Raw genomic sequence first — 20954 nt, 5'->3', positions numbered from 1 at the left:
TCTCATACACATATTGTTGCTTAAACATTCACTCTGAGCCACAGAGCTAAAAACCCATAAGGATCTCCTTAGTGCTAAATATTCCCAGAGAATCCCCAGAAATATAAATTCCCAGGAAAATCCAAAAACAACCAAAAGCCAAGAGCAGAGAGACACTGACTTCATTTTGGGTCTAACACCTCAGACTGGTTTATCAAAAATATTCCTGCTGAGCAAATGGATCACTTATTGCACTTTCCCTGTTCCCTTGCCTCCCCCACACAGGCCAATGACCTCATAGGCAGAGAAAGGAAAGAAGGCAGCATTTGTTCAACTTCTACTCTGTGACAAGCAATGTGCTTGGCATTTTGGACACCTTTCCATGCTTTGTTTGGATGGAAAGTTAAGATTCTGGTAATCGCAGCAAACTGTCCTCACCCAAGCAACCTGTGGTGGAGTGTGGACTTGAATCCCAGCCAGCTTGGATCTTAGCAAATCTTTCTGCCCAACTACACAGTGTCTCCTGCCCCTCGCCTCAACCTCTTTGGTCCTCTCCCACAGGGAGTTGGATGTTTACAGCCAGCTCACTCCAGCTAAACCATTTCCTAGGGGCAACTGGGTGGTTCAGTCTGTTAAGCCTGCAACTTCAGCTCAGGCCATGATCTCACCATTCATGAGTTCGAGCCCCACGTTGGGCTCTGTGCTGACAGCTAAGAGCCTGGAATCTGCTTCAGATTCTGTGTGTGTGTGTCTCTCTCTGCTCCTCCCCTGATTTCTCTTTCTCTCTCTCTCAAAAATAAGTAAACACTTAAAAAATTAAAAAAAAAAAATTTCTCAAAGCTGCCCATTACGCCACAAGCAAATTTCTTAGGACAAGCGCACCCTCGTCCTTCATTTAGGTAAATTTCAAATGTATTACTGCATGCTCATGGTGGGAAAGGTACAATGCTGGGAATCAGGGTGCCTGGCTTCTAGCCTGCTCTAAAGAGGCTATGTGACCTTGTACCAGGCGCAAATCAATCTAACTATCAGATGGCGAGGCGGGTAGATTACACGATCTCGAAAGTTGAGATGTAATATTCCGAATCTATTATTCCTTGGCATAAACATGTTTCTAGGGAAAGTCATTTGATCATGTTACCATATTATTCGATTCAGTGCCCTTATTCAGGGAAATATCAATTATGCCCACAATGGTTTAGTCCATAATTCAGATTATTAGGACATCACCCCAGTGTATTTTATTTGATTTGTATAAAGTGTAGCACATTGCTAACTCCAAACAGACCCTTAAATGCCATTTAACCAGATGATTTGCTGAAAGCTACTGCAGTATTCTTTGCATGTGCAAGCCTGGGGAAAGTGATGAAGGTGAAGTTGGAGATGAGATGAAGCTCTGAAGCAGGAGAAGAAGGACCATGGCTGAAAAAACGCAACAGCCTCTACGAATTTCATTTTCTTGTATTTAAAAAAGAAGCATTAATAATATAGGTTTCTAGTAAGGGTTCAGTGGGATGATTCTTGTCTGCTAATAAGGTATAAAGTGACCTCAAAGCAGAAAAATCAGGCATTATTTTAGATCTTGATTTTGAGACATGAGTCTGACAGTTATTGATAGAAATTGACGCAGGTAAGGGATACAAGCTGCTTTATAGGCAAAAAAAAAGCTGCTACAACTTGATTGTATAAAAATGACTTTATGGACAGGAGAATGTGGTATTTTCTTGTTTTTTCAACCACACAAAAGTATCCTATTACCTCACTTGTTCAGAGATTTCCATCAGAATTGTGGAAAATTTGACTGGGGCTTGTGTATGTATTTATGTATGATAGTGGTGGTAGGTAGGTAGGTGTTCCTTTGTCCTTGAAGCCAGTCCCAACTGTTCTGGGGCAGCCAGGTACACAAGCCGTGCATCGATCATCAGGGGAGGAAAGCACCTTGTCCTGGTATTATTTATCTCTGTCTTTCTGACCAGTTTGGAAGCCACTGTGAACCTAGTCCCAGCATATTTCTTAGCAACGGCAGAAGTCCAGGCACAACTAAAGGCCAATCCCATTTGTTTCTAGTGTCTGACCACCCCAAGTTACACTGAGCTTCAGACCTGCCTGAAGTTCTCCCCTCATGGAGACACAGCCTGGTCTGGGCAGGCTTTGCTGAGAGTTTCCAGATGCTTCTATGTGCCTTTTTGGTGTATATCCCTCATTTTCCCCTCCCTTCCCTGACCCATGCAGCCAAGACTTCAATGATATTCTGATAGGTTAAACACTTGTTCTGGAGTCTCCTGGATAGTTGGCAGCAGACTGCAAAATCACTGCCCGGTTCCAGAAAGTGGCTCTTGATTATGTCAGGGTAGGTCTCAGACAACTGTACCCTCATGGCAAGAGAAGTGTTAGAACAAAGCCAAATCGCTTTTTGCTCCTGGAAACACTGGTCTTTCATGTCAGAGTTTGGGTTACTTAATCTTTTTGTGCCAGGAATAAGATTTCCCTGGTGTGACATCCACTGATAGCAATGGACATTCTATGACTTGGAGTGCCAAGAAATTAATGCTTTAATCTGCATAATCAAATCCCCAGGTAAACATCACCATTCTTTTCTCAGTACTTTCTATCCCTTGCATTCCCAAATCCATCCTTACATTTACCCAAAATTCATAAAAATGCAATACTTATAACAATTTTTACTGGGGGAGCTTTTAAGGTTCCTGTGATAAACATTTACTGCATGAAATTCACTAAATCCAGGATCATCAGGTTTTCTTATGCGTTTGAAATATGAAAAAATATATACAGCCTGAATGTTGCATGCTATAAGGTACATTTCTTGAATTTACATTTCAATCACTTAGTCTATTTCAATATACTGTTGATTTATATTCAGGTTTTAAACCTCCATTTAATGTTAAAATCCTTAAAACAAACCGTAGCCACAGAGGGCTTTTCATTTTTCATTAGTTTTCTTAACTCAGCTTAACTCGATTCTTTCTCTTATAAAAAGCTAGAAAGAATTGTTGTTGAAGGGCACAGTGACAGAAGACTCAATTAGCATGATGCTCCTCACAGGTGTCTGTTTCCCTCCAGAGCTCAGTGGGTTAACCTGATATGGTTGGAAGGGACTGGGGAGACCAAAGGAGACCAAATCAGGTTAAGGCGATTTTATGATTTTCGAATTCTGATTAAAGCCAGGATGTGTGGTTGATATAAATTCCAGTATTAAGCTTAGCCTGGAGTTTAGTCTGCAAATTGCTTTTTAGAACAAACAACTGTTCCTTGTTCAGTTTCGTGGCCAGCACCTCCTAAGACTTTCCTCACACCCCAGATAGTGTTAATCATTCTTTTCTCAACTCGTAAATATTTGTCTCATTTACTACTCGATCGCACAGTTGTTTATTCATATTACCTGTCTCCTTATTGAAAAAAAAAAAAAAAAGAAAACCTGTGTCCTCAGTAGGTGATCAATGAATTGTTGTTGAAATAATGAATACAGCAATATATTCTGGCTGTACTGGGAATATGACTGTGAAGTCTTGTACCAGGTGTTCTGAGCATGTACATCATATTGTAAGATAAACCCACCCTCTCTAGAGCCAAGAAAGAAAAGCAGGTTGAAGACCAAATACAACCCACAGATGTTTTATTGGAGCTCTTTGGTATTACCAAATAGTTAAGTTGGGTGCCTATGTTTAAAAATTGAGAGACTGACCACAAAAGTCTGCATTTCCAGGTTGTTAAAATACCTAAAGCTATGGAAACACCTCGTCAGCATTTCTATGTGGTCACAACTGGCTGGAGCTGGCAGTGGAGTACACAAAGTCCTTTGCTTATTCCTTCGACTGGCTCAGCCCCTCATGGCATTTCAGTTCGCCATGTTGGTCTTATGGCTTGAGATTTTTCAATGTCTCAGGTAGGAGGATGGTTTATGCAGAGGCAGCTGTACGCTCTTGAAAGCGATATTTGGGACACATCTAGTTTTAGGAGGCTACAAAGAACATGAAGCCAGGTGCCTTCCATTAAGTAACTTAAAATTTGGGTAGGGGGTTGGGACAGGAGAGAGAAAAACTCATACCTCTGAAAAAATATAGAAACATCAGTTCCTCGGCTAAAGGCATATCTATGCAACAAAATTCTCTACAGCTCCAGGGAACAAACAATTCCAAGATGAAACACAGATGAGACCCTGAGGTCTCACTGGCAACAGGAAGACGTAAAGCAAATGCAAAAAACAAAAGAAACAACGTCAACAAAACTACAGTTCACTTAAAAGGAGAGATGAAGTTCTCCTCAGCTGTTCCAGCTTATCTCAACACAATATTGCAAAGTCTTTCTTCTCTTGTGTGCACAGTACCCTAAGGACTGTGCACACTTCCTTCTTTCTTTTCCACTCCTCATGGTGGCCTCATTTGTGAAGCCATTTCCTTCTAAGCTCCTCTGTTGGCAAGCCTTTCCATGTGCCTCAGAGATTCACTCAATCCTTAATTCACTCTACATTTACTGAGGCTCACCTTTGTTTAAGTTAAGTACTGGGAAGATTCTAAGGTCAATAAGGCAAGGTTGTGGTCCCTATGAAGATAAAAGCTAAAGCAAGCAAGTGAAGACTAGCAGTCATACCCTGACTTCCTTATAAAAGACCACTTGTACCCCTGACCGTTACATAATGGTGACAAGAAGCACATCATAACACAGCATTTAGACATGATACATGGACAGTTAAGGCCAGGGCCAACTGACTTGGGAATGAAGAGTAAACACGTATGAAAATAAAGTAGCCTACTTACAAGGTGACATATCAGTACAGCCTGGAACCTGGTGAGCAAGGTGTGTGTAGAACACGGAGGGGTGGGGATGGAATGATTTTATTCCAGGAGCACTTCCAAAGCATATACATATAAAACAGGATTGGAAGGAGGAGGGAGACCTTCCCCATGCCTTCACATCTTTGCACAGGCTGTTTCTTCAGGCTTGTGTTTATATTCTTCCTCGTCCCCTAACAAACGTCTATTCATGTTTCTAGACTCACAAGGAGGCATTCCTTCCTCTGTTAGTCCTTCCCAAAGCCCCTGACCCACCAGGGTTAGTCCTCCTGCCCTGCTGCCCTGACCCTGTAGCATCTCATGCGCCTCTCACCACAGCACCACATTCTCCTTGGTACTTATGGACTACAACTGCTGAGGAAATGCATTTCACCACAGAATCCCCAGCACTAACCTACATTTGGTGCTTCAGATTGATTAAGTGAAAGAAGAGGGATAGCAGGGGTGGATGGGAGGGGTGGGAGGAACAGCATTTCCAACAGGGGAATGACATACAAAATGGAACAGTTGAAGGAAAACCTATGTTATGCTCTGTGGAGTGAAAAGTATTTCTGCTTGGCTAAAGTAAAGAATTTGTGTCAGAAAGGGAAAAAAAAAAGAAAAATGAAGTTGTTGGGGGTGAAGCAAGTCTATAGACGGCCTTGGATACATTACAAAGAGGGGAAAATCACATCTTGCCATAACCTGAAGATTCTTCCCCATATTCTCTGCTACTCTTACTTGATTCCAAACCAACCTTGCATGGGGCATCTAATAATTGAGAACCCTGCCCTGCAGAAGCTGTGTGATCTTTCAAAGTGTCCTTTGCTTCTCAGAAAGGCCATTCTCCATACTCCAGACAAGTGAATACCCTTCCCAGAGCTTATTGCATGAGAACCCCTGCCGCACATTCCTACTATGTTTTCACGTTTAACAGATACCCACAATGAAGCCACCAAAGTTCTCTGATCACGCAGGATAACAAATCACCACTGGCGGTGCTCTGCCATCCGGGCTCTGGTGTCACTCACCATCCCTACAATATCATGACAGACTCCTCCTGTCATCCTGTGGGTATTTCTAAATTAGACACCGGGTCCATAGAGCAGAGCCAGAGGCCCCTCCACACCTGGCACAGAACAGTCCTGAGGGAAGAGCTGATCAATTTTAGAAACTCATAAGGCAAATTTATATCTTTGCAGGGTGGGAAGCCAGGTAGCTGCTCTAAATATGTATGGATTTTTTTTTTTTTTGCCACTTCTCTTGACTCCTTCTTAGCTTGTGGCTCAAGAGAGGCCCAATCAATCCGAATGAAAAGCCTCCAGCTCCAGAAGTGAAGAACCATTGTCCCATTCTTTATCCAGTCCTTTACCCACTCACCTCCTTCTCCCTTGATGCTTTTTGTGTTATTCTAAAGTCTCCTAATTACTTCTTTTCATCTCACTTTTCACCTCAACTCTGTATATTTAGAAAGTACCCTAAAGGCAGGTGTGCACACCTTTTAAAAAGCAAATATGTACAGTTAAAAACATTTAACTGGTTGATGTCTTCTAATTCTCAGAATGACCAAATACCCTGGAGAAGGTACCTTCATGTTGGTTGTTAATTGATTGTTCAGCTCTGGGTAGTTCTGCGTGGCTGTGTTCTTTATGCAATCACAAGTTCTAAGGTAGCAAAGAGTGTAAACGCCTAAAAAAAATCCTTCTTCTCAGAAATAAAGAAAGGATTAAAAATATAAACTGGGTACCTAGCTACAGGGAAACTAATGGAAAAATATACCTAAGTGGACAGAAAATGGCATAATCTTCAAACTAAGATTACAATCTTATCACAGTTAGAAACATCCCCCTCAAGAAGGAAAAAAAAAAAAAAGAGGTTAGAGTGGGAGAGAGCCAAAGCATAAGAGACTCTTAAAAACTGAGAACAAACTGAGGGTTGATGGGGGGGTGGGAGGGAGGGAAGGGTGGGTGATGGGTATTGAGGAGGGCACCTTTTGGGATGAGCACTGGGTGTTGTATGGAAACCAATTTGACAATAAATTTCATATATTGGAAAAAAAAAAGAATGAAAAAAAAAAAAAAAAGAAACATCCCCCTCAATAGTGATGTGATCAAGATGGTGATAGAGGTTGCTCCTGACTTCAGTTCCCCTCACAAGAAGACCAACCATCCCTAGATAGGACACCATTATGAAAGTCCCCAAATACAGGAGTGAGGCGGAAGCAGCCCTTTGGACTACAGAGACCAAGAAAGACCACACTGGAAGGGTAAGAGAAACAACTACACTGTGACTGCATCAACTCTCCAAAAGACTGACAGACCACTGCACCAAGAGGGCCCTTGGAGCCTATGGTTTCTCCAGTGGGAGAAAAAAGAGCCTGAGATAGACATCCAGGTCCCTCAGCATTGTGGGTCACTGCCTGAGAGGTTCATTTGGGTCTCATCCCATGGGGATTGCAGAGGACTCTGTGGAGCTTGAACACTGGAGATCAGATTGGGACAGAAAAGAGGGGCAAGGCTTACAGTCACCAGTGCTTGGATCTGGGCAGACCAAGTTCCTTCATGCAATGGCACCTGAGATTCCAGCCAGTGGGTTTGCCTATCTGCAGAGACAAGCCAGTGACCTCATGCCAGAGTACTCAGTATGCAGTTCTGTCTGGTATGGGTCCCTGAACAATGAGCAGTGCCAGCCTCTGGACCTGTTCTGCTATCCCACACAGACAGTGGAGCAGATTTGTAGCCCCAATTACTATTGTAGCTTCCAGCTCCACCTGACCAGGAAACCTAACCAGAGCACCTGGGAAGCTGTGTGCCCATCCTACAATGCCACTTATAATGGCATTTGAACAGAGAGCTCAGCCAGCAGCTCTTACCATCTGCAGAGACCAGCTGGTGGCCTCATACTGCCAGGAAACTTGGTGTACAGTTATGCCTGATTTGAGTCCTTGGTTAGTGAGTTTTCCCAGCTTTGAAACCTGTTCTGCTGTGCCAGCAAGGCAAGGAAGTGGGCTCAAGGCCCCACCTATTGTTGAGTATAGATCTCCATCTTACCTTCCCAGGAAGTATAACTAGAGCACCAGGAGGTTGCATGGCCCACTGTAGAGCCATGTTTTGTAGTGGTACTTAGAAAACCCAGCCAGCAGCTCTGCCCATCATCAGAGCGGATGGCCCTGTCTGACTAGGAGCTCAGTGAACAGTCTTTCCTGATTCTGGTCCACAACTAACAACGTATAACAACTTTGGACCCTGTTCTATGTCCCTGCCTAGGCAGGGAAGAAAATTCACAGGCTTGCTCAACTGCTATGTAGAGCACCCACTCCCACCCAATTAGAAAGCCTAACCAGCAAATGTGGAGCCCATCCTCCAGCTGCATTTTGGAAGGGACCCAAGCCAACAGTTCTATCCAACTGTTCACAGCTAGTGACACTTCCAACCTAAGGTCTAGATCAGTGCCTCACCCAAATGGAGACCCCCCTCAGAGCAAACCCCACTTGCTACCAGCTTGCCTTGCCCAAGAATGCTACCAAAGATATTCAGAAACCTCTTCAGAAACCTATTCAGATATATAAACCTCCTGACAAACAATTAGAATTATCCTCTTAAAGAAGTTTAGTAAACTACAAGAATGCACAGGCAACTACACAAAATTAGAAATACAATGCATAAGCAAAATGAGAAGTTTAGCAAAGATGAAGAAACCATCCAAAAAACAAACAAACAAACAAAAATCATAAAGCTGAAGAATACAATGACTGAAGAATTCAGCAGAGAGCTTCAGCAATAGACTCAACCAAGGAGAAGAGAGAATTAGTAAACTGGAAGACAGGTTATTTGAAATTCTCTGGTCATTGGAGCAAAAAGAAAAAAAAGAATAAAAAAGAGTGAAGAAAGCATATAGCACTTATGGCACATAGTCAAGAAAGAACAATAAACACATTAGGAAAATCCCAGAAGTTGAAGATAAAGAGAAAAAGACAGAAAATATATTTAAAGCAAAAATGGTTGAAAACTTCCCAAACCTGGGGAGAGAAATGGACATCCAAATTCATGAAGATCAAAAACTCCTCAATAGGCTGAACCTGAAAAGGCTACACTGACACACATAATAACTAACTTTTCAAGTCAAAGACAGATAATTTTGAAAGTAGCAAGAGAAAAGTGACATGTCACATGCCTGGGAACTTCCATAAAGCTATGGGTGAATTTCTCAATAGAAACTTTGCAAGTTAGGAAAAATGACACACTATATTAAAAATATTGAAAGAAAAAAAACTAAACCCCAAATACTATACCTAGTAAAGCCATCCTTCAGAAATGAAGGAGATAAAGACTTTCCTAAACAAACAAAACCTGAGGGAGTTCATCACCACTAAAACTGTCTTACGAGAAATGCTAAAAGGTGTTCTTTACATGGGAATAAAGGTATGCTAATTAACATTATAAAAACACATATCTGTATGTGCAAAATTCACTGGTAATGATAAATATGTAGTCAAAGACAGATTTTCTATTATTATAATGATGGTGCATGTCCACTTACAACTATGGTTTTAACATAAAAGAAAATGCATTAAAAATAAACATAAGTACAATAATTTGTTATTGAATATACAATATAAAAATATGTACATTTTAAAATCAATAACCTAAAATGTGACAGGGAGAAAAGAAAGTGTAAAGCTCCCATCTGCTACCCAAGTTTAATTGTTATCAGCCTACAACAGGATATTATAAATATAAAATATTTCAGATAAGCCTCACGGTAACTACAAAGGAAAAACCTATAGCAGTTATACAAAAGATTATGATAAAGGACTAAAGCATACTGTTACAGGAAGTCAAAAAATCACAATAGATAATAGCAAGATAAAAAGCAAGGAACAAAACACCTACAAAATTAAAAGACAATTAACAAAATGGTAATAGTAAGTCTCTAGCTATCAATAATTACTTTAAACATAAAGTGATTAAATTCTTCAATTAAAAAACTTAGGATGGCTGAATTGAGTCTTATAAAAAAGATCCAATGATATGCTGCCCACAAGAGACTTATTTTGGCTTTAAAGACACACATAGATTGAGAGTAAAAGGATGGAAAAAGGTATTTCAACCATGGTAAACCAGGAAAAAAAAACAAGTAGCTATATTTATTTAAGACAAATGGACTTTATGCTAAAAATGGCCAAAAGAGACAAATAATGTCATTATATAATTATAAAGGGGTCAATCCATCAAGAATATATAATAATTATAAATATTTATGCACCCAACATTGAAACACTCAAATATATAAAGAATATGTTAACATAACTAAAGGCAGAGAGATAGCAGTACAATAATAGAGAACTTCAACACTCCATTCTTAACAATTGATAGATCCTACATACAGAGAATCTATAAGGAAACAGCAGATTTGAACACTATAGACCAAATGGACCTAATAGACACACACAGAACATTCCATCCAACAACAGTAAGATACACATTTTTCTTAAGCACCAAGGGAATATTTCCTAGGATAGATCATATGTGAGAAAACAAGTTTTAGCAAATTTAAGAATATTGAAATCATCCAAGCACTTTTTCTGACCACATTAGTAAGAAACTAAAAATCAGTAACAGGAAGAAAATTAGAAAACTTGCAAATATATGAAAATTAAACAATACACTCCTGAACAACCAATGGATCAAAGAAGAACTCAAAAGATAAATAAAAAAGGTATCTTGAGACAAATAAAAATGAATACACATCAAAACTTGTAGGGCACAGCAAAAGCAGTTCTAAGAGGGATTTTTACAGTGATAAACACATGCATCAAGGAAAAATAACAATCTCAAATAAGTAACCAAACTTAACCCCCAAGGAGGTAGAAAAAAAGAACAAATTGAGCCCACAGTTAGCAGAAGGAAGGAAGTAATTAATATTAGAGGAGAAGTAAATGAAATAGTGAACAGGAAAACAATATAAAAGAATAACAAAACTAAGGTTTGGCTTTTTGAAAAGATAAGCAAAATTTGTAAACATTTAGCTGGACTAACCAAGGAAAAAAGACAGAGTATTCAAATAAAAAAATATAAATTAATGAGGAGACATTATAAATGATAATAAAGAAATACTAAGGATCATAAGAAACTACTCTGAACAGTTAAGTGCCAATAAATTGGGCAACCTAGAGAAAAAAAACCAGGAAAAATGTCTAGAAATATGCAACCTAGTACAACTAAATCATGAATAGAAAATCTGAAAAGACCGGTAATGAGTAAAGAAATTGAATCAGTAATCCAAAACTTCCCAATAAAGAAAAGCCTAGGACCAGATGGTTTTGCTGGTGAATTTGACTAAACATTTAAAGAAGAATTAATGCCAATTCTTCCCAAATTCTTCCAAAAAACTGGAGTTTATAGAACACTCCCAAACTCACTTTACAAAGCTGGCACTACCAAGATACCAAAGACAGATAAGGATACTACCAGTAAAGAAAACTACAGGCCAATATCCCTGATGAATGTTGACAAAAAAATCTCAACAAAATACTTGTAAACTAAATTCAACAGCAAATAAAATAGATCATACACCATGATCAGCTGGGATTGATCCCTAAGGCACAAAAGTTTCAATGCATGAGAATCAATAGAAGTGATACATCACATTAATAAAATAAAAGATAAAATCATATGATCATCTTAGTAGGGACAGAAAAAGCATTTGACAAAATTCAATGTTCATTTATGATAAAAACTCTCAACAAACTGGGTGTGGAAGGAACATACCTCAACATAATAAACACCACAAGCTAACATCATTCTCACTGGTGAAAGATTTTTCCTCTAAAATTAGGAACAAGACAACGGTGCCCACCCTCACCACCCATATTCAACAGAGTATTGGAAGTTTAACCAGAGCATTCAGTCAAGAAAAATAACTAAAAGCCAATGGAATCAGAAAGAACCAAGTAAAACTGTCTCTATTTGCAGATCCAACAAGCAATTAGACTTAATGAATTCAGTAAAGTTGCAGGATACAAAATCAACGTAAAACATCAGTAGCATTTCTACACACAATGAATTATCGGAAAGAGAAATGAAGAAAACAATCCCAGTAACAATATCATGAAACCAATAAAATACTTACGAATGGATCTAACCAAAAAGGTGAAAAATTTCTATACTGAAACTATTAAACACTAAATTTAGAAAGAAATGAAAGAAAACACAAATAAATGGAGATACTGATGCTCTTGGGTTGGAGAAGCTAATTTTGTTAAAATGTCCATATTACCCCAAATCATGTATAGGTTTAATAAAATCTCTATCAAGATTTCAGTGGTATATTTTACAGAGATAGAAAAAAAATCCTGAAATTAGTTTAGAACCACAAAAGACCCCGGAGAGCCAAAATAAGCCTGAGAAAAAAGAAGTAAGCTGGAGGCATGACATTTCCAGATTTCAAATATATTACAAAGCTACAGGACTGAATTTAAATGTTATTGGTAGAAAAATAGACATATAGATGAATGGAGCAAAAGTGAGAGACTCTTCCCACCACCCCACCAAAAAAAACCCATGCATATATGGTCAACTAATATCTGTCAAGGGAGCCAAGAGCACTCAATGGAGAAAAGACAGTCTTCAATAAATGGTGTTGAGAAAATTGGATATTCACATGCAAAAGAATGAAACACAATAACAAAAAATCAAGTAACCCCATTTAAAAATGGGCAAAGGGCCTGAATAAACATTTTTCCAAAGAAGCTATAGTCAACAGGTACATGTTTGATATAACTAATTACCAGCGAAATTCAAATCAAAACCACAAGCTATCATCTGATACCTGTTAGAATGCGTATTACCAAAAAGACAAGAAATAACCATGGAGGTTCCTGAAAACATTAAACATAAAATAATCATATGATCCAGCCACTTCTGGGCAAATGTCCAAAGAAAACAAAATCATTATCTCAAGGAGGTATCTGCACACTCATTTTCATTTCAGCATTACTTACAATTGCCCAGAGATGGAAACAGCACAAGTGTTCATTAATGAATGAATGGATAAAGAAAATGTGATACACACACACACACACACACAATCCAATGACACATGAATGAACAAAAAAAAATGTAATATGGGGCACCTGGTTGGCTCAGCTGGTTAAGTGTCCGATACTCTTGATTTCACCTCAGGTCATGACCTCAGGGTCATGAGATCAAGCCCTGTGTCAGGCTCCATGTTAAGCATGGAGATTGCTTAAGATTTTCTCTTAAGAATGGAATATATACATATATTCATATATATATATATATATGTATATATATGGAATATTATCAGCCACAAAAGAGAAAATCCTGGCATTCTGACAACATGGATGGACCTTGAGGTCATTATGCTAAGACAGAAAAAGACAAATACCATACGATCTCACTTATATGTGGTGAGCAATAAAAGAGAACTCATAGAAACAGAAGAGATTGGTTGTTGCCAGAGGTTGAGGGTGGGAGGTTGGGGGAAACTGGTGATGGTGGTCAAAACTTCCAATTATAAGATACATAAATCCTGGATATATAATATACAACATAGCGACTAGAATTGACAATACTGTATTGTATATTTGAAAGCTGCTAAGTAAGTAGATCGTAAATTTCTTATCACAAGGAACAAATTATAACTATGTGAGATGTTGGATGTTAACTAAACCTACTGTGGTGATCATTTCATAATATTTATGTGTATAGAATCATTCTGTTATATACCTTAAACCTATACAACGTATGTCAGTTATATCTTAATTACTCTGGAAGGAAAAATAATAAAGAAAATGACATTGTTGCACACACAAAAAACACAAACAAAAGAAAATTCTTCCCCCCTCAAATTATATCCCATAAAAAGGTCTGTAATTAAGTGTTGAACAATCACTAAGTACATACAATGAATACAAATTATGAACAGTGATAATATCGGTGGGAGGTAAAATGCCACATTCAGCATGGTTCTTGCCCTCATAGAGATTGAAAGGAAAGGTTAGCATAAAACCACAGTTCCTGGCATTTCCACTACATGCCTTCCATCATCCCTGCCATGAGAGATTAGGATTATATAATTCCATACATGACCATGACCTGCTTAATTGTGTGGGATGGGTCATCAATACTAACGGAGCTTCAGCAAGGGGAAAGTTCCAGGAGCACTGCCATGGCCCTGGGGTCCTTGAAAGCTGGCAGCACCAGCCTAAGTCTCAGAGAATGGGATTCATTGTTGTGGGTAGGTGGAGAGGCCAGTGTACAGTGTATTCTCCTGTCAAATCAGACTGTTGAAATAGATTTACACTCTGAAAATAAAGATTTAGGGGAGAAAAAAATAAACAGAAGTACAAGAGAATTTTAAAATCCTCTAATATCATATGAAATAATACCATAAAACAAAACACTAGCAAAAAAAAAAACACTCTAGGAAGTGACAGCAAATGTTTACACCTTGGTTCTAAACTGTCAGATTCTCAACTCTTTGCGTGAATAATCTATATTACGTCATTTCTTTTCTTTCTATTTTGGCCTAAGGATATGGGTATTAGGACCCTTTAAAATATCCAATGAGAAGGAAAAGAAAAGAAAAACTGTGTTAGGCAAAAAAATATGAGAATAATGTTTTATCAGAATAAGGATTACACGGTGTCCAAAATAAGACAAAAACAGAACACACAGGAGAGGGGAAAATCATGGATGCCACAAATCAAGAGGCTTTCAGAAATGTGTAAATATGGTCGTTGCCTTGTTGTGATTTCACTGCAGAAGCCCTCTGATCCGACCTGATCACATGGTCCAGTTAATCAAAATGTCAGTTACAGTATGGAATCAGAAGTTCCTCATGATCATTTGTATTCCATAGAGGGAGCACAGAAGGGAGGGGGAAAGGAGGGACCTGAGCCAGACCATGGGTTTAGATTCCCACTCTGTCAACTACCAGCTGGGGGACTTTGTGCCTAACAGGCCCCATTTGTAAAAATGGGTGCAATGATACTTCCTGCCTCATAGGATTGTAATGGAGACTAAACTGGTGAGCATTGTAAAGGCTGTAGAACAGTATCCTACACATGGTAAGCACTATGCGTTTGTTAAATAACATTGTTGGTAAGGCCAAGGCCACTTCTTTGCCTGGGGATCCTATTATTAGAGTCTGTTTTTTCAGGAGGGAGGGATATCAAACACATGCTTTATGCGTTGTCTATGCATATGTCTTTGTTTTGGGTTTTCTTAACAATGTAACAAGAACTTAAAATGATTTCCGAAGCAATATGCATACAGAATGCCTCCACAGTTAATATAATTCTCCAGCTCCCATAATTTTTTTTAGTTAGGCACCTATATTTCATTTGATCATAAACATTTATTTAGTGACTTGCCTTTATAGATGGCTTTCAAGTATTCAACTTTGTTTTATATAAACAATTCTTACTGTACCCTATTTCATCCCTATATAGTAGTTTAAAAATTACATAATTGCCATTTTAAGTACTACTTGCCTAAACATACTGAGTCACAAAGATGGCTCATTTATGGTAAGAATTCAACTCACCTCACAAGAGAAGTAAAGACACTTAGTAAAGAGTTCTCTACCAGTTTCCAATGTCTGATAAAATGACTGTTGTTTAACATGATTTACAAAAGGAAATGGTGAACGTTGGTTAATGGGCTCAAATAAGGTTAGTTAGAGACTCAAGTTCCATTAAGAACACTACCTTGGAATTTTATTTGCTGTACTGGCTTCTCAAGTCTTTAGAATTTAGCTCAACTTGTTTATTTTAATAAAGGGCCTTGCTACTGTGATTTGTTACCGCCCCTAGTCCCAGAAATACCATTCTGGAAACTGGAATCACCACAGAACATTACTGCTATTCTTAAGAATTTAATTTTCAGGTTAGTTTCTCCCCCCCACCCTGCCTCCAGCATGTACCTGGTCCCTTTATAAATTTCCCAGATTTTTGTAAACTAGCCCATAGAACTTCTTTTTTGTTTCTCCTATACACAAAAAATTGCTACATAATATCTATGTAACCTCATTTTCTATTTCTCAGGACAAAGAACTGACTGGTTCTTATGAATTATTTCCTTTTCTACTTTTTACAGTCTATCTCCTAAAATCATAATGGGTTCAACAATCTTCTTTCTGTATTTCTCTTCAAGTGGGCACTTTACATTGTAGATAATCATTAGGCCGTATTCGGCAGGGAGCAACTAACACAGGTTTCTATGACATACAGAAAACTAGTTAGAAATGTACTGTACTGAGTCTCCAGTCTATGGGCAGAAGCTGTAAGGTCAATAATGTTTGGAACCAGGGGCGCTGGTGGATTTGCCATGCCCCAAAGCCACACACTCCAAAAGGTTCGGCTGGATGGGCACGACTGGGGAGTTCCAAAGCATCCACATACGACAGGAAAAGTTCAGAAGAAGTGAGGGCATAAACTTCCCTTAGGTGTATGCAAAATAACTCCCAACTTACAGGATATATTGGTGTCATTTATTCATTATTCCGTTCAACAAATAATTAAAGTGCTTCCATAGGTGCAAAGCACATACAGCCTGTTTTTATTTTTAGCCAGTGCTCCACCGTGTGTATTTGTGCCACCAGACAATGAAAAATGCAAGTCACATAATTAACAGACCCCCTGAAAAGCCAGAAACTCCGTCTATCGGTGATAGATGGTAGAGCGCAGGCATCCCGCTTTCTACCATTCTTCTTTACAGAACCATTAGCAACCTATCTTTTAGAAATGTTATTCAAATTAGAATGGCTCCCGAAAGTGAAGACTATTTGGGGAGGAATACAAAGTGGGTTGGCTGAAAATACCCAGTGAATAAACACTGAGTTCTATTGTTAGCATACGCATCATTCTCTGCCATTTGGATACGGATTTCAGAAATTTGTGACAACCAATGAAAAAGTTTAAATATCCATGGCACATGTGTTTACTCTGGAAATAAGCCACCATGATTCATAAACAGAGACGATAGATCCTTAAACATTGTTCTCAAAAAGCCTGAAGTTAAACTAAGCAAAATGGAAAAATTCATGTACATGCAACAGCTGTTAAAAGTAATTATAATATTGGATCTTGATACGAGAGCAAAAGAAATACAACTTTTTACAGATGCAAGATTCTCTATGATAAACATTTGTTGTGGTTGGGACCAGGAAACAGAGATAGACCAATTTTTTTCTGCATAATTTTTGAGTCATAAATTATGAATGATGCTGTAACAGATAAAGCAGAGAGGAAATTAATTTAGGAGATGAGATCTATTGTGCAATTCAGAGGCTGGTTTTAATTTGGGGAGGGGGAAATTATATTTTGATGTTCGGCTTTACCAAACATCTTTCTTTCCCTGAAATAACCTGCAATTTCTCATTATTTCCCTGAGGAGTCAAGGAAAAATGTTCATACCAAAGTTCAAAGGGTAAATTAGCAACAATGTCCCAGCCATATGGAAAAGTGTTGTCCTGTAGAACTTCCTATGGTGATGAAAATGTCCTATTTATGCACCTTCCAAAATGGTAGTCACTGTCCATATGTGGCTTTTCAACACTTCAAATGTGGCTAGTATGTCACAGGAACTTAATTTTAATTTAATTTTCAATTTCCATGGCACCACATGGTTAGTGGTGCTGGGCAGTGCAGTCTAGAGCATACCTCTGTCTTTTCCCTTTCTCTCAGCCAATTAGGCCAGACAGCTGGGGATTATTTTTTGTACGTTGCCCCTGTGAAGCCTAACCCTTTGCTAGCTTAGCCTCAGAAGGGCTCTAAGCAAGGCTCATGGGAGCTTGTCTGAGCAAATATACACATTAATAGGATTTGAAAAAACCCAGAAAACAGCAAAGATCAGCCTTCCAGACCCCTTTGCCAATTCATTTGTCTCCCTACAAATCAGATATAGTCTCTGGTGCTTTTTCAGGGATGGCTTCAAAATGATTCAAATGGCTTGACTTTCCATGACTTTTCATGTTATGAAGGAAAGTAAAGAAGGAGCTCAGGGAGAGCATTTAGATAAAGGCAACCTGAAAACACTGAGGCAGGATATAGGAGGAATCGTGTGTGAGCAGGAACTCTGCACAGAGAGAGGTATGAAAGAAAAACAAATCCCAGAAGAATTTTTGACTACAGAGGGAATGAAATGAAGAAATGTGCTGTGGCATTGCATAAAACTCTTCTTTGCTTATCATGGAACGCAAGATTACTAACATTAGTCCCCAAAGTAATCAATTATTTCCTGACTCTATTCCAAAGTTTACTACAGGACACCTTCTGTCCCTTTTACCTGTTTATTATTTGTTGATGTATTTCTTTATCTAAACATAGCTTTAAAAAGTCAGCAATTTAAGAGACATTCAATTTTAAAGACATTCCTTGAAAAGGAAAAGAATCAGGGTTCTGATACACTATGCCTTGCCTATGGAGATCCTGGAAACTTTCAAACTAAAGTAACTTCTTGTCAATAGCATTTCAGTAGCAAAGATTGTTTCCACATAAGCACATACCTGAAGGAGTAGATCAGAAGTTGGTCTGATTCGCTGTTGGAACAGGATGCTTAACGTTCGATTCTGTTGTTCTAAATCAAACACTCTTGTTTTCAACTTTACACATTCCTCCCTTAGATCCTACAACAAACACAGTGAAAGAAAAAAAAAGTCCATAACTGAAAGACACCCTTGCATATTATAACCATATTTTATCTGATATTTCAGACACATTAGTACAAAAACAGTATTTTTATCCTTCAAAGCCCCCAGGAATAAATCACACACGATGCTTTCTTCCACAGCCCATTGTCTGATAGAATTATTATGTGCAGGGAAGACCAATTTGAAAAAAAAAAGTACCTTGAAATCAGAAGTGCATTAATCTAGTATGCTATTTTTGAAGATGGTAAATGCTAGCGATATGAAGTCAATTTAAGTTTCCACCTATATATTTTGCCTTTTCACTGTCTTCATAAAAGCAATCATAAAGCACAAACCACAAGGACAATAATGTTTTTGCAGTGAATAGAGATGTGATGAACTAAAGAAACTATCACTTTTGATAGAGCCTTTTGCTGTCATTTGTGGAAACAAGTTGGAATTTTCAATGCTGGGGCTAATAGAGCCAGTGATGCATTTAGTGAGAGAGAGGCAACTCTGAAGTGAAGGCTTTAAAAGGCCACTTGAAACTGCTCATGCTCTGAACTAGTGCATTTCCATGTGTTTGGAGGGGTTCATCTTGGTGCTGGGGAAGAAGTTGAGTAACCGTACCTGGGCATCCTTCTGGAGCAGCACTTTCGAATAGTTCAAAGACCACAGAGACCTTGTCCCCAGCTTTCATGAGGGAGGCTAAGGCACAGGGGCTTTAGGATTCTCTGGAATATACCAAGGAGCTGTCCTGCAAACCAATTTGTGATAACGATACATGCAGTGCTTAAATGTCTACACTCTCTTTGATGGGGGTTGAGAAGACCAAGTAGAATAATGTCCCAATTCAGAGTTCTTTGAAAGCTGACCCTTTCTTACATGTCAAACTTGATATTTCTCTATTTCTTAATTTCTTTTTTTTTAAAGGCATCTGCTCTTGCCATATGAAGAACAACTGTCTGCTGTTTCGTTCTCAAATGCTCTCATGCACTCCTGCTACCCCCTGCCCCCACTTGCCATCATGTTCCCTTCTCATCTACCTCATTGTTCATTGTGACTGGTGTCCATTTCAAAATCTGTATCCTCTCTGACACTTCTTTAAAAAGTTTATTTTGAGAGAGAGTAAGTGTACACATAGGGGAGGGGGAGGGACAGAGAGACAGAGGGAGAATTCCAAGCAGACTCCACACTGTCAGCACGGAGTCCGATGTGGGGCTCGAGCCCACAAACCATGAGACCGTGACCTGAGCCAAAGCTGGATGCTCACAACTGAGCCACCCTGGCTCCCTTCCTCTCTGATACATTTATCTGGCATCCCCCAAAGACCATTACTTTTTCTGAACTCCAGTAAGCCTTCAGTACCTCTTACCGGACATTTAGTATACACTGCTTTGTACTGATTTCATCTTTCATGCTCTAGACTTATCTTGTCAATTAGATGGCACATCCCTCAAAGGCAGGCATAAGAAGACAGACCAATAAACAACACCACAAGTAGTTTGTCCTTTCACTCTTTTATTCCATAACCTGGCAAAGCACCACATACAGTATGACCTTAATAAACTGTGTGATTATTTTGGTAACCGGGATGATGATGATGCCAAATTCTATTCTCTAGTGTTAGTGTGACTGAGGCTTTAAGTTTCTCAGCACTTCTAGTTTGTGCTTCTATATATTCTGATGTGGGACAGCTACAGCCTTGCTAAAGCTCTGCAAGGAAGAGAGAGAGCACCAGGCAACAGCTCTGATTCCCAGGCCCTAAACAAGAGTCACACAGGTGAGTGTGCCTGTCCATTAACCTTGTGTCAACCTAAGTGTGAAGCCAGACAGTTCTAGCTTCTGAAGCTTTACCAGAGCCTCATTATATCCAGTTGTATTTCTTCTATTTACAGAGGGCAGGGAAATAGGCCAAGGTGTGGCTCACGGCACAACTTACACTCTCCTCATATTTTTAGTTAAATGGGTAGAGTTTATGCATAGGATGGTTACAACTGATTATAACCTACAAATGCAGAGCATAGAAAAAGAAATGTCATGTTCTTTTAGGCAACCAGGTCCAAGATATAGGAAGGCAGCAGCCATTCAAGGCAGGGGCAGAAGTGTGTGCGCGAAGGGTGCTTGGGTGGCTTAGTCGGTTAAGCACCTGACTTTGGCTCAGGTCATGATCTCATGGTTCATGAATTTGAGCCCTGCGTGAGGCTCTGTGCTGACAGCTCAGAGCCTGGAGCCTGCTTCGGATTCTGTGTCTTGCTCTCTGTCTGTCCCTCCCCCACTCACACTATGTCTGTCTGTCTGTCTGTCTCTCTCAAAAATAAATAAACATTAAAAAAAGTGTGTGTGCACATGAGCAATATGCATTTGGCAGAGGCCACTTTGGGGGCCAAGGCACCGCTCAGATTAAAGGCTAAACTTGTTTCCTTTATTTAGAATTCAACCTCTCTCTGTGTCTCACTTATTCTACTTTTTTCTCTTAACATGCCTATAACTCCTCTGCACCCAAACACTAATTGTTTTCAGTACTGG

The 20954-nt window shown here is 39.1% G+C and overlaps 1 protein-coding gene across 7 annotated transcripts in view; it reads right to left on the bottom strand.

Annotated features, from left to right (window-relative positions):
- NCKAP5 (NCK associated protein 5) overlaps positions 1–20954 on the bottom strand; it is a 959339-nt gene that overhangs the window by 169142 nt on the left and 769243 nt on the right. For all 7 annotated transcript variants that reach the window (XM_019454167.2, XM_019454177.2, XM_019454159.2 and 4 more), the window contains one exon: positions 18303–18422. In XM_019454167.2, coding sequence (XP_019309712.2) covers positions 18303–18422 — 120 coding nt within the window. The remainder of the gene's footprint in view (positions 1–18302; positions 18423–20954) is intronic.

The sequence above is a fragment of the Panthera pardus genome, unplaced genomic scaffold, assembly GCF_024362965.1.
Source record: "Panthera pardus isolate Hobbes unplaced genomic scaffold, ASM2436296v1 HiC_scaffold_10, whole genome shotgun sequence".
In the NCBI taxonomy this organism is placed as follows: domain Eukaryota; kingdom Metazoa; phylum Chordata; class Mammalia; order Carnivora; family Felidae; genus Panthera; species Panthera pardus.
Note: the sequence above shows the minus strand (reverse complement) of the source record. Positions and strands in the feature narration are given on the sequence as shown.